General features: G+C 42.7%; 1 protein-coding gene across 2 annotated transcripts in view; it reads left to right on the top strand.

The window, feature by feature from the left end:
• EPSTI1 (epithelial stromal interaction 1) overlaps window positions 1-14,894 on the top strand; it is a 116,291-nt gene that overhangs the window by 32,987 nt on the left and 68,410 nt on the right. For both annotated transcript variants that reach the window (XM_081082750.1, XM_081082751.1), the window contains exons 4-5: window positions 1,122-1,195; window positions 1,860-1,943. In XM_081082750.1, coding sequence (XP_080938876.1) covers window positions 1,122-1,195; window positions 1,860-1,943 — 158 coding nt within the window. The remainder of the gene's footprint in view (window positions 1-1,121; window positions 1,196-1,859; window positions 1,944-14,894) is intronic.

Here is a 14,894-nt window from a genome sequence, read left to right as displayed (position 1 = left end):
AAATGCTTTGTATATATCTGACTATCTTCATTTATTTTTATTCTAAGCTCTTCCCCTCCCTATTCCCCTACTCTTTAAAATATTGGAATAGTTTGAGGAGATTCTGAAAGTGGCTGAAACATTATATAAAAGCTTTAATAGCCCTCACTTTTTCTTTCCCTTTCCTCCATCCCCCACAACAAAGACGAAAGGGCCCAAACCAAACAGGCTTTACGTATCTTTTGGGACTCAGATGCGAAGTCCCTATGGTGTCTTTATCAGTTCAATTATAAAAACTATGGTGATGCAATTTGTTTTAATGCATCTTCTGTGAGAGGGAATCAGAGAACTGACACATTTAGTGACCAAAACACCAGAGAATTATTTCGAAGGGATTTTTATAATACACATATCATGCTTGCATAAACACTAAGAAATCCCTAAATAGCAATTCTTACTAGTAGATGATTATCAAGCTGCATTCTGGCTCCTAATTATTTTAGGTTTAAAGAGGGAGCAGGCAAATAATCTAACATTCATATATTTTTCATGAATACCTACAGAAAGAACAATAAATAGTATAGATTGACAATCAATTATGAATAATAATATTTCTACTGTACTTTTAAAAACTGGGTTATAAAGACCCCATATTTGTTTAGTGGCAAGAGCCCTGAGGGTTTCCTGAGCTTTGCCACTTGAATCAGGACAATCGGGTCAGAAGAAGAAAAGCAAGTGAAGCATCATTGATAATAATCCTTATCATGGTTAAGAAATGGTCATACTTAAGCAGGAGGAATGTTCTAGAATTTCCAAAACAAGCAGTATTTCTTATTATTTAGTATGGAACTTGCGGCATGATTTCCATCTAAAGGAAAACTTGAATATTGGCACAACTGGAAAACTCAAGTAGGATTGCCTGTTCTTTTAGGAATATGGTCTATCTGTCTAGCTCGGTCTATCTTTTAAGTGATGGCCATTATTTAATGTCTTATTAAGAAAACTGGTTATGTCCTTATTTCTAGAGGTATAAAATGTTAAAGAAACTCATTGTGTAGTCATATCATGTATTAATTAGTTTTTGATGGCTGACATTTCAGGTTAACATTCAAGTTTCAACTTTGTGACTTTTTTTTCCTTAGGTGGAAGCCAATCAGAGGCGGAAGTGAGGCAGAAACAACAACTCCAACTGATGCAATCTAAATACCAGCAAAAGGTCAGAATCCATCTCTTTTAGTTTAATTTTGGCAAGGAATTTGAGCACCAGCACTTTCTAGTAACTATGAAATAACACAGTAACTTACCAGAAACATAAAACCTTTCAAGCAATTGCAAAAGGGAACACTCAAAGGCAAAGAAATCAGGAGCTGAAGAGAGATACATCTAGAATTTCCATCCACGCCATACATTAGTCAAAGCACCCCTGGTTCAGGGATTTTTTTCCTAGTTTAACTCTACTGTGTTTTGAATATTTTGCTTTCAACAACATGGATTTGTTTACTGGATAGCAGTCATGAAATTATTAAAAAAAGAAAATATTTAAGGCGCTTAGTGATTTTTTATAAGGCACGTCATGAGTTTTATAATCAGGGAAAATTATCTGCCCACTCTTTTTCCTCCCCAACCCAGATTGGGGGAGGCAGGGTGGTGGGAGAAGACAGAGGAGACCAAGGAAGAAATACAAAGAGAAATTTCATAGGCAGGAGAAGTAGCCTGGCCAGTCTCTGTGCTCTAAGTACTTGAAATACCAACCTATAATCATGGTGAGGTAGAGCACAAACAATACTGTAATTTGCCTTTCATCATAATTTTGTGTTCCAGAGATTCAGACTGAAAAATAGTAACTGTTTTCTGTCCTCTGTAATCTCAATATATTTTAGCTAAAAAGAGAAGAATGTATAAGAATCAAGAAGGAAGCTGAAGAAGCTGAAATCCAAAAAATGAAGGCAATTCAGAGAGAGAAGGTAAGATAGCGGAGAAGATGATTAGTTAATGTTGACTGAGGGTATTTTATGTGCCAGGTTCTCTTCCAGACATGGTCATGTACAAACTCATTTAATCCTCACAATATGGTAATCCTACGAAGTACACATTATTCTTATTAGCCAAGTTCACAAATGAGGAAACTGACACAGAGAAGGTAGATAATTTGCCCAGGGCTCACAGCTGGTAAATAGAAGTAGGATTCAAATCCAGGCTGATGGGCCTCAGAGCTAGAGTTCTTAGTCACAACACTATCTTGACTCTCAGGCAAGTGATCAAAGTAGTCACTGTATATTTGTCTATAAGCAAAGCAGTTAGTAATAATGGGAATTAGCAGTGGACCACCATATTTATATCCAAACTAGAGGCCTGGTGCATGAATTTGTGCACAGGTGGGGTCCCTCAGCCAGGCCAGTGATCAGGGCCAATTGGGACCAGCCAGGAGCAGGGGGTGTGGGGAGGGGACACGGGAGGTTGGCTGGCTGTGGGAGGTTGGCTGTGGGAGCGCACTGACCATCATGGGGTAGCTCCTGCATTGAGCAGATGCCCCCTGGTGGTCAGTGCACATCATAGCTATGTCCAGTCATCCGGTCGTCAGGTTGTAATGGTCGCTTACACTTTTATATATATAGATACTGACTTTTCCAGGGTGAATGCAAAATAGGTGAACATACTCTCTTACTGATAGAAGAGAAAGTGTACATTTGCATTTCAGTATTAGGGATATGATCCAAACCTCAAAGTGTTTTTAGTGTTGATACTTATTCTGGGTTTGGGGAAATAAACCTCCTAAACTTGTTCATTTGCTAGAGGAGAAGTAGAATGTAGTGTTATTCCCCCTTACGCCTGTCTCCTACTGTCATTCCTCACAAAGCCCTAAGGTGTAGTAGGTTTTAAGTGCTGAAGGTTTAGGGGAAAGGGGTTCACTCATGATACTGACTACCAAGTATGACACCTGCTGCAGGTGTAAGCCATGGAAGCACAAGTGCTATTCCTGCTGTCTGTGTCTCTCTCCCCCTCCTTCTTTTCTCTTTTTCTTTTAAAGATTGAGTGTTGGTCAAGATCTAAACCTGGTTACCAAACAATAAATATTTTTACCAGTTAGAGTTCATGAAGCCAAAAGCTGATGACTTAGAGAATGTGTGAGAGAATATGAGCCTTTTCTTCCCCTGAGGACCTTCTACCTGCTGGGGAGCAGACTGAGTTTTTCTTGGAAGTGTCCTGTTGTGCTGTGTGACCTTGAGCATGCTGTACCCCTCTCTCAACTATTCCTGTAAAATGAGTCTATAAGCCCCACCTCCTCTTCTCCCAAGGCCCAGTAGCATCTGTAGATTTCGATGCTATAACTGTAGAGGTGTTGGTGCCGGGGAGGAGATAAGACCGGACTTATGCATGTGGAACTGTAGTGAAATGCTGGAGGTATAAGAAAAAAACATATAGGAACTTGGTTTACAAAATTTGATTCAGTAATCTATTTCCAACTGATCAGCCATTATACCTTCACTGAAAACATCTTTATTACAATAACATTTTTTAACCCATCTTTCTCTCTTTCTACTTCTCTATTTCCTACTCTTTTTTTTTTTTAAATCCAACTCCCCTCCCCAATTTCCTCCTTCAAAGGAAGGTTCACACATTGTGCTTGTAGAGGAGTGTCCCCTCACATAGAAGAAGTCTATGTGCATTGCAGGCAGAACTAAAAAATCATTAAATCATTACCAGGAACTGAATGAAGAAGTGTGCAGATCCTGAAGAATTAGTGTTGCAACCTCTTAACCTAAAAGTCATTTATTAGTTGTCATTTAATATCCAGAATCGACTGGCTTGTGGGTCATTTATAGCTCATTTCTTCATGGCTCAAGTAATGTATACAATTTAGAAATGTTAGTGGCTGAAATGGTTTCCTTTAAAATTGAGTAAAAGCAGCATTTTCCTACTGCCAAGTTATACCATAACACTAGCTGTCCAGCAATCACTAACTATAGAAATTTTAATTGGGTTGGCTTTTATAATATGACTAGAAGCCTGGTACATGAAATTTGTGCACTGGAGGTTGTCCCTCAGCCCAGCTTGCACCCTCTCCAATCTGGGACCCCTCGGGGGACATCCCTCTCACAATCTGGGACTACTGGCTCCTAACTACTCGCCTGTCTGCCAGCCTGATCACCCCCTAACCACTCCCCTGCCGGCCTGATTGACGCCTAACTGCTCCCCTGCTGGCCTGATCACCCCCAACCGCTCTCCCCTGCAGCCTGATCACTCCCAACTGCCCTCCCCTGCCGGCCATCTTGTGACAATGTGGGGGTGGCCATCTTGTGGTGGCCATCTTGTGATGACATCAGGGTGGCCATCCTGTGACAACATGGGGGCAGCCACCCTCTGATAATGTGGGGGTGGCCATGTTTTGACAACATGGGGTGGCCATCTTGTGATGATGTGGGGTGGCCATCTTGTGATGACATGGGGGCGCCCATCTTGTGACGACATGGGGGCGGCCATATTTTGACAATGTGGGGGTGGTCATCTTGAGATGTGAGGGCATGAGGGTTAATTTGCACATTATCTCTTTATGATATAGGATAACTGTAATAATTATTAGTATAAATTTGCCTGAAAGTGTGAGAAGGGAAGACAAGAGTTGATATGTATGTCCTTTCCATTCAAAATGTGGTCCCAACTAGCAGCACTGGTATCACTAGTGAGAAATACAGAATCTTGAGCCCCACCCCAGACCCTCTGACTCAGGACCTGCACTTTCACAGGCTCTCCAGCTGATCCTCATGCACATAAACATTTGGGGAGCATTAATCTAAACTACCTTACAAGAGAATGAGCAGCACTCCCGGGTCCTTGCACAGACTTGATTTCCTGGCTAATTGGCCTAGTGTTTCCTGTTGTCTATAAATCTGTGACTTTCATACTGAATGTGAGCCTATTCAGCAGCTTGCCTCAGATGTAAGAAAAATGGACATTAGCCATCTAGAAATGGTGTACTTCACATTGCCGTGTGAAAATGGCCAAGGGAAGTGATAATGGCTGTACTTACAGAGCATTTGTTTTTAAAAATGCACAAAAAACACACTCCTGGGCACCAGCCTGCAAAATACTGTCCTCCTCCCCTGGCAAATGGCTGCTGTCCAGGAACTCTGAGCCAAGTAGAGTCCAAGAAGCCCATGGCCACCTGAAAGCCTCTAGCTTGGCCTCAGGTCTTCACCCCCTTCCATTCCTCCTGGGTCTCTTTCTGATTGGTCAGCATCAGTGAGTGAATGAGGGGAGAGTAAACTGCAGTCTCTGCCAACACATGTGGGTGTCCTTTGGTCCTTAATAAGCACAGAGGTGTGATTGGCAGGCAGATATTTAGCAAGAGGGCCCAGGTAGGTGGGGCCCAGGAGAAGTTAATTCTGAGGGTGAAGGGGGGACTTGCAGAGACGCTAGTATGCTTCAAACGCATGTTCCCTATCCTAGAGTATGCTGCTGCTATGTGGTTTTCCCAGGTGTGCTGGAGCCTCCTCCTTCTGGTTCAAGAGAGTGGATGGTTACATTCTCAGAATTTTTTTGAACTAGTTGGCTTTATGTTGGGAGCTTGAAACTAACCATGTGGGAGTATTTTCACCATGGAAAGCAGTAAATAACTTTTCTCAGACTTTCATAATGCCCACAATCCACCTGCCTTCCTCCTCCCTGCTAGAGCCCGTTGTTAAGTTTATCAGCACACCACTGCTTAGTCCTAAATGAAACAAGTTCTCTCTACCCTCCCCTACCACCCACATCTCAAAGCCAAGCCTCAGAGGGCTAAGGAGGGCAAGGATTTTGTGAAGTATCTGCCACATTATGTGTCTAATACTTATTTATTTAACAATAGATTTAACCCATGTGGTAGGCAGGATATTGCCCCCTTCCTGTCCCTCCACATTCTGATCCCTGGAACCTAGGACTGTGTCATGTTACATAGCAAAAGGGGATCAAATTTGCAGATGGAATTAATTTTGATAATTGACTTACCTTCAAATAGGGAGAGTATCCTGCATTATCTAGGTAGGTCCAATGTAACCAGGAGGGTCCTTAAATTGGAAGAGGGAAGCAGATGATTGAGAGCATGGAAGGATGGGAGCAGGAGAAAGGTTTAGCCTGCCATTGCTGGCTCTGAAGAGGGAGGGAGAGTCTCTCTAAGAAGGTGGAAAAGGCAAGGAAACAGATTCTCCTCTAGAAGGAAGGCAGACCTGCTGGCAGCTTGATTTTAGCCCAGTGAGACCCACTTTGGACTTCTGACCTCTAGAACTGTATGATATTAATAATGTCTGTTACTTTAAGGCACTGTTTGTGGTGAATTGTTCCAGCAGCAATAGGAAGTTAATACAACCCGTGTGGTTTTATAATGATGTATTAATGTGTCTTCCTGGAAATCTGTAAAGCAGAGAAAATATCTCTAAAATATTTAGAGCATCAGAGTGGAAGAAAGTTATTAAAAATAATAAAACGGCAGCATACCAGATGCAACTGCTTTCTTTGCCACTGGATTTTACAGCACAAGTAGACGAGTTTTCATAAATCCTTGCAGCAGTGTTTCACTGGAATTTAGTGCTGTGGGAGTGAACCTCCACCGTGCTTTCCCGTCATGATAGCCCCTCATTTTTCTCAACTTTTATATTGCCCACAAACTTAAAAGTGAAAATCTTTCAATTCTATGTAAAAGACACTCCCTACCTCCTGGGTTCATCTTATTCTGCCTTCAAGCTACTTGTGCTTGAAATAATATTATAAAGTGCTATGTGGTTTACAAATACTTTCCCTTAATTCTCCAAACCTCTTGGGGTATCATAACCTCAAAAGGGGCAAGAAAACAGGGAGAGATCTGAGTGGCATCCAAAGCCTTTTCTTGTTCTTTCCAATAAACCATGAAGTCATATTTGGAGCACAGGAGGTCACAGTGTTTTATGCAGACAGTAGGAACTGTTACTATTTTTAATGCTATAAAGTGAAGTGGGAACTCACCAGTAAAAAATAAGGTGTACATATCAGATGCAGAGATGCATGCATATACATATTTTTAAGGAACCACATTTGCTATTTATGTCTAAGAAACTAGTAGTCACAAGGGCTAAAGGTTTAAGAACCATTTTAGGGGTAAAATTCACATTTAGAAAATTATTTTAACATTGTTTTTATAAACTAGAAAAACCAGCAGTTCCCAGAAATATGTTTCCTACATCATGTATTCCTTTGTGGTGCATTGGTGTGGACATTAAGCCTCTGGTTGTTGAAATGCTGTAGGACCCTATTAATTAACCTCATAGAGTTGGGATGTTAATATCTCTAAAATGCAGATGTAGTACTAAGAGGGCAAGCTGTTAGCTTCTTTGTGCGTCACTTTCCTTATCTGTAGAATGGGTATAATAATAATAATGGGTATAATAATAATAATAATAATAATAATAAAACAATGGGACCAGTTGGCTTAAAGGATACAATGACTAGCACTTAGTAAACACTCAATGAGGGTGCTCTAACCTAATTAATTATGCCTGTGAAGATCCCACTACTAGGAATATATCCCAAAAGACTAGAAATATCAATCAGAAAGGATATATGCACCCCTATGTTCATAGCAGCACAATTTACAATAGCTAAGATTTGGAAACAGCCTAAGAGCCCATCAGTAGATGAGTGGATTAGAAAACTGTGGTCCATCTACACAATGGAATACTATGCTGCTATAAAAAGGAAGGCACTCCTACCATTTGCAACAGCATGGATGGACCTGGAGAGCATTATGCTAAGTGAAATAAGCCAGTCAGAAAAAGATAAATATCACATGATCTCACTCATTTGTGGAATATAATGAACAACATAAATTGATGAACAAAAACAGATCCAGAAACAGAGAAGCATGGATCAGACTGTCAAACCTCAGAAGGAAGGCAGGAGAGGGTGGGGGGGAAAAGGGGAGAGATCAACCAAAGGACTTGTATTCATGCATATAAGCATAACCAATGGACACAGACACTAGGGGGGTGAGGGCACAAGGTGGGGAGGCAATGGGAGGGGGGAATAAGGACACATATGTGATACCTTAAACAATAAAGAAAACAAATAAAAAGGAAAAAAAACCCAGTGGTACATCTACACAATGGAATACTATGCTGCTATAAAAAAGAAAAACTCTTACCATTTGCAACAGCATGAATGGACCTGGAGAGCATTATGCTAAGTGAAATAAGCCAGTCGGAGAACAATAAATATCACATGATCTCACTCATTTGTGGAATATAATGAACAACATAAACTGATGAACAAAAATAGATCCAGAGACAAGAGAAGCATGGAAGAGACCGTCAAACCTCAGAGGAAAGGCAGGGGAGGGTGTGGGGAAGGGTAAGAGATCAACCAAAGGACTTGTATTGCATGCATATAAGCCTAACCAATGGACACAGATAGTAGGGGGGCAAGGGCACGTGCTGGAGTGGGGGCAGCTGGGGAGAGGTCAATGGGGGAAAAAGGAGACATATGTAATACATTCAACAATAAAAATTTTAAATTAAAAAAAAAGAGGGGACTCTTCCCCCTCCCTATGAGGGAGTCTGTACTTGTTCTTCAATAAATCTCCATCTTTGCTATAAAAAAAAAAAAAGAAGTGGTTTAACACTATAGCAGTTGACTTTAGTATATCAACCTCTTGTGTTGAACCTCATGTGAATTAATTGGCTCAAGTTTTTCATTTCCACCAAGCTCATGTGAATAAGGTTGCTGGAGAAAAGAAACAAATGAACAAAATACTCATGAATTTTCTTTTCTTTTTCCACACCAGACTTCTAGGCTTCCTTCTCAGCTAGGTCTTTAACAATGCCTAATGCCTGACATTTTTCCTTTGCAGTTTAGGCTCATTTCTAATTACCAAGGTTTTTCTCCCTTTTTAAAAATCCTCTTTTTTCAGGTTCATCTCATCACTTACCTTCTAGGAAGTAAAGGCCATCCAGTCATAAGTACCTTTGTTTTTCCATTTTCTTACTCTTTCTTTGTTATTCCTACCCCTGCCTCATCTCAGGAGGAATAAGAAAGTGATTTTCCTTGCTGCTATAATGAATTCTGCCTCCCCATCCTTACCATCTCATCTGCCCTTCCATCTTCTCAGGAACCTTGCTGCTCTATCAGTTAAGCCCCCCCTTTTCCCTGTCACTTTCTTGTTTTTTAATTTATTTTTGGGATCTCAGAATAATTCAAGTCTCTCATCTTTAAAACAAAGTGTCTATTTCTATTTTGGTTTGATTTCAACTCCTCCATCCCAATCATCAAGACTCAACTTCTGAAAGCTTGTCTACCACATGTGGTTTCCATCTGCCAGCCTGTGGACTAACCCTAACAGTCACCTGTTAGTGTTCCCAGGTGATGCTGAGCTTAGCTGGCTCAGGAATTCAGCTTCTTTGAGTCTTCACCTTTACTTCCTTGGTGGGCTGAATTTGCCTTCTGTCTCTAGTACTTCATTGGTATTAATCTAGTCAAGATCACCAATGGTGCTCTTAATTGAAAAACCCCATGAAAACTCTTTAATTTCCTAACATATTTAAACTCCTTGTAATATCCTGTCTAATAAAAGAGAAACATAGTAATTAGCGTACGACCCCTACCCTTCCCATTGGCTAATCAGGGTGATATGCAAATTAACTGCCAGCCAAGATGGCGGCCGGCAGCCAGGCAGCTTAAAGCGAACATGAGGCTTGCTTGCTTCAGTGACAGAGGACTCCAACGTTCCCCGCCAGCCGCTGCAGGCCTCTGAGCTGCAACTCTAAGCAACTATGTTACAAATATAGAAGCTAAACAAGACCCCAGAAACCTGCTTTAGTCCACCGGGCTTCAGCCAGCATGATCGCAACATTGTTTCAAATACAGAAGGTAAACAAAGGCCAGAAACCTGCTTTCAGCAGCGGAGGCCTAAGAGCTAAAGCTGGCCCAGAATAAAAAAAGAAAAAGAAAAAATGGAGCAGTTGGGAGCTTCAGTCACCCGCCAGCTTGAAAACAGCCCTCAGCCCCTCACCCAGACTGGCCAGACACCCCAGTGGGGACCCCCACCCTGAAGGGTGTGTGACCAGGTGCAAACAGCCATCTTCCCCTCACCCAGGCTGGCCAGGCACCCCAGTGGGGACCCCCACCCTGATCCAGGACACCCTTCAGGGCAAACCAGCCGGCCTCCACCCGTGCACCAGGCCTCTATCCTATATAGTAAAAGGGTAATATGCCTCCTGGCACTGGGATCAGCATGACAGGGGGCAGCGCCCAAACCTCCTGATCGCCCTACAGCTCTGTGTGTGACAGGGGGCGGGGCCACAACCTCCCTATCGGCCCTGCTCTGTTTTGACAGGGGAAGGCTCCCCAACCCCCTGATCAGCCCTGCTCTGTGCCTGATAGGGGGGAGCTCCCCAACCCCCCGATTGCCCTGCGGCTCTGTGTGTGACAGGGTGCGGTGCCCCAACCCCCTGTTCGGCCCTGCTCTGTGGGTGATAGAGGGCGATGCCCCAACCGCCCCCCACGGGCCCTGCTCTGTGTGTGATGGGGTAGAGCCATAACCTCCCCATCGTCCCTGCCCTGAGTGTGACAGGGTGTGGCGCCCCAACCCCCTGATCCGCCCTGCTCTGTGTGTGACGGGGGGAGCTCCCCAACCCCCTGATTGACCCTGCTCTGTGCGTGACAGGGTACTGAGCCCCAACCCCCCTGATGGGCCCTGCTCTGTGAGTGACAGGGGGCAGCGCCCCAACCCCCTGATTGGCCCTGCTCTGTGCGTGATAGGGGGTGGCGCCGCAACCTCCCCATCAACCCTGCCTTGAGTGTGACAGGGGTCAGTGCCCCAACCCCCCAATCAGCCCTACCCTGAGTGTGACTGAGGGTGACATCGCAACCTCCTGATCTGCCCTGCTCTGTGCATGACAGGGGCGGCGCCCCAACTCCCCAATCGGCCCTGTTCTGAGCCCGACCAGGGGCTGCACCTAGGGATTGGGCCTGCCCTCTGCCACCCGGGAGCAGGCCTAAGCCAGCAGGTCGTTATCTGCCGAGGGGTCCGAGACTGCGAGAGGGCACAGGCCGGGCTGAGTGACACCCCCCTCCCCCGAGTGCACAAATTTTTGCACTGGGAGAAGGTGCAAGCCGGGAGAGGGACCCCCCACTGCGCAAATGTTGTGACCCGGGCCTCTAGTATGATCATAAGTCCCTTGGGGAATCAGAAGAAGGCTATGATCCCAATCTGTAAAAACGAGCATACTCCTAACCCACAGTTCATCCATGAACCTGAGGTTAGAAAGCATGTTCCAAGTGTTATTCAACTACATAGTAGTCCAGCATGGGGTCTGCTACTTAGTAGGCACTGAAAGAATGTTTTGGGAACTGTTGAAAGCATTTTCCGATGACCCACTTCTGTGTTTTTTCTATGTGTTTGTATTACATTATTTGTAAACCTCTATCTTCTCATGTATTTTACATACTGCCATCATTGCTTTCTTGTCTACGTCCCCACATAACTTCTGAAATTTTTCAGAGTAGGCACTGTTCTGTTCATATCTGCATTCCCAGCATCTAACATAGTACAGGGATATATTAGGCATTTGGTAAGTGTTTGTTGAGATTCAGTGATATTAAATGACTTAAGGTCACTCCGTCAGTGATAATGAACCTAAAGCTGATTCCATAATTTTTTCTTCTGGATCTCATGTTCTTAGATATTTTACATTTCTGCATTTGTGTATATATGTGTAAATATTTTTGGGCGATTCCTTAACTCATTGTAAAACTGAAAGAAATAAACAGTCTAATTAGGTCCAAGTAGTTGGGTACCTGTACATTGGTAGGTATTGTATACAATTTTTCAAATACTTCGATATTTTGCAAAATATTTCTCCTATAAACTTCTGAGGAGTAAACAGAATATATTTTATTGATTTTTTACAGAGAGGAAGGGAGATGGATAGAGTCAGAAACATCGATGAGAGAGAAATATTGACCAGCTGCCTCCTACACACCCCCCACTTGGGATGTGCCCGCAACCAAGGTACATGCCCTTGACTGGAATTGAACCTGGGACCCTTCAATCCGCAGGCCGATGCTCTATCCACTGAGCCAAACCAGTCAGGGCGACAGATCTTTGTTGGATGGAATTTAGCTACTTTTTTTTGTGTGTGTGTGTGAGATGAATTCAATAATAATCTATTAATGAAGAAATTAAACAATTTTTAAATTTCTAATTTAGCTAAAGGAACCCAGCCTTGGTCTCTAGATGCTTGTGGTTCTTCTTCACTATTCTCAAAGTAGCATTACTAATACTGGTTTAATCAATACCTACTGCTTGCTTGATGTCTTTTACCCTTTTCCCCCCTCAGAGATGTAGGAAGTTCATCACAATTGACCACTTTGGGTTTCATGAGTCAGGACTTTTTTATAGATTGGGATCATATTTATTCAGTTTTATAATTCTCTATTAGTTTTTTTCCTAGAACTATGTTTCATTAATAATCCAGTTGCCTTGTATCATAATTGATTTGTATTGGCTGTAGTAAGTTTCCTTTGTTTTTTTTTTTTTCTGAAACTGAAATCATCCACTTCACCTTCCAAAATGGGACTAGTAAATTGTTCTGCATGAATGAAGAGTTTTATGGAAATGAACAATATGAATATTTCTACCTCTTTGAAAGGTGAATCCAAACTGACATTGGGGTTTGGAAGTGATGATTTCTATCAGTTCCCTTTTCCAGGTCCTCCTGCTGGGCAAACCCAACTCTTTTTTTTTTATTATTATTATTTAATTAAATCTTTATTGGTCAGATTATTACATTTGTTCCTCATAACTCCCCTCCTTCCAGTTCCCACCCCACCCTCCGCCCTCACTCCCCACCCACTGTCCTCATCCATAGGTGCACAATTTTTGTACAGTCTCTTCCCGCATTTCCCACACCCCTTTCCCCTGCAAGAATAGTCAGTCCATTCCCTTTCTATGTCCCTGATTCTACTATAATCAACAGTTTATTCTGTTCATCAGAGTATTTATTCACTTGATTCTTAGATTCACTTGTTGATAGATGCATATTTGTTGTTCATAATTTGTATCTTTACCTTTTTCTTCTTCTTCCTCTTCTTAAAGGATACCTTTCAGCATTTCATATAATACTGGTTTGGTGGTGATGAACTCCTTTAGCTTTTCCTTATCTGTGAAGCTCTTTATCTGACCTTCCATTCTGAATGATAGCTTTGCTAGATAAAGTAATCTTGGTTGTAGGTTCTTGGTATTCATCACTTTGAATATTTCTTGCCACTCCCTTCTGGCCTGCAAAGTTTCTGTTGAGAAATCAGCTGACAGTCGTATGGGTATTCCCTTTAGGTAACTGAGTTTCTTTCTCTTGCTGCTCTTAAGATTCTCTCTTTGTCTTTTGCTCTTGGCATTTTCATGATGATGTGTCTTGGTGTGGTCCTCTTTGGATTCCTTTTGTTTGGGGTTCTCTGCGCTTCCTGGACCTGTAAGTCTATTTCTTTCACCAGGTAGGAGAAGTTTTCTGTCATTATTTCTTCAAATAGGTTTTCAATATCTTGCTCTCTCTCATCTTCTGGCACCCCTATAATTTGGATGTTGGTATGCTTGAAGCTGTCCCAGAGGCTCCTTACACTGTCTTCGTATTTTCAGATTCTTTTTTCATTTTGCTTTTCTGGTTGGGTGTTTTTTGCTTCTTCGCATTTCAAATCTTTGACTTGATTCTTGCGCTCCTCTGGTCTGCTGTTGGGAGTCTGTATAGTATTCTTTATTTCAGTCAGTGTATGCTTAATATCTAGTTGGTTCTTTATCATAACATCGAGGGTCTCATTCGATTTCTTGAGGATCTCATTAAGTTTATCGGCGGCTTCTAGACAGTTCTTGAGAGACCTTAAAAGTGTGGTTCTGAACGCTATATCTTCCATTGACAATTTTGTCCTGTTTCTTTGTCTCCGCATTTTTTTTATGCAAACCACCCTAGTGGTCTTTGTGCACAATCTTGTTGTAGTTAAGCCTTGATTATTGTAGTTAATACTGGGGGGATTTGACCTCCAGGCCAACTGGCTGTGAGAATCAGCTGTGTCTGCAGTGGGAAAACTTCTGTCCTCTGGGGAGGTGCTAATCTAGCCTTTGCCTGAGGCTATCTGGCAAATGGCTCTGTGCAGGGCTTGGGCGGGGCGGGTCGCACGGGATCAACAGAGCGGGTGGAGGGAGCAGTTATGGCTGCTCTCAGTCCCATCCCCAGAGGCTCTGCCTCTCAGAGTCCCAGCAACCGCTGCAAAACTCGGAGAGAAAGCTGCCCTCGCATTCTGACCGATGCCAGACAGTCCCGCTTCTCCCGTCTGAGTCCAGGTCCCTAGAGACTCGCCCAGAACTGGAGCTCAGGGCCTGAGACTCCCTCCCGATTGAAAATGACAACCGCGCCCTCAGCCACCAGCCTGCTCCGCGCGTACCTCCGCACCTTTGTATTTTCCACACTGCGCCTCCTCTGTGTCTCGGTATGCTGTTCTCTTTCCTTCTAGTTGAAGAATTTCCCCTCAGCCAGCTTTCCTGTAGTTCTGGGTGATGTCCGTTCCGTCTTTTAGTTGTACTTTTGAAGTGGTTGTGCGAGGCAGCATTCTCCGGTGTTTACCTATGCCGCCATCTTGGTTCTATATCCCAACTCTTTATATTAAAGCAAACACAGCTGCTCATGTCTCCCTTGGATTCATTTAAAACTTCAATATCTCCTGTGTTATAGAACTTGTTTCAACTCCCTATTAACTTTGTTGTCTAGGAATTTTACTTGTTCATAGGCAAGATATTTTTTTAAAGACAGTTGTGTCATAGCAAAAAAACCCAAAAACAGTTCTTAGTTATTTAAGTTGGATTAAAAATGTCAGAGCCATAGTGACAGTAATATCAAATATAAAGTTCTTTGTCTCTAGACTCT

Source organism: Myotis nattereri, assembly GCF_964212035.1.
Source record: "Myotis nattereri genome assembly, chromosome: 2".
In the NCBI taxonomy this organism is placed as follows: domain Eukaryota; kingdom Metazoa; phylum Chordata; class Mammalia; order Chiroptera; family Vespertilionidae; genus Myotis; species Myotis nattereri.
The sequence above is the reverse complement of the archived record's forward strand: the minus strand, read 5'-3'. Positions and strand labels throughout refer to the sequence as shown.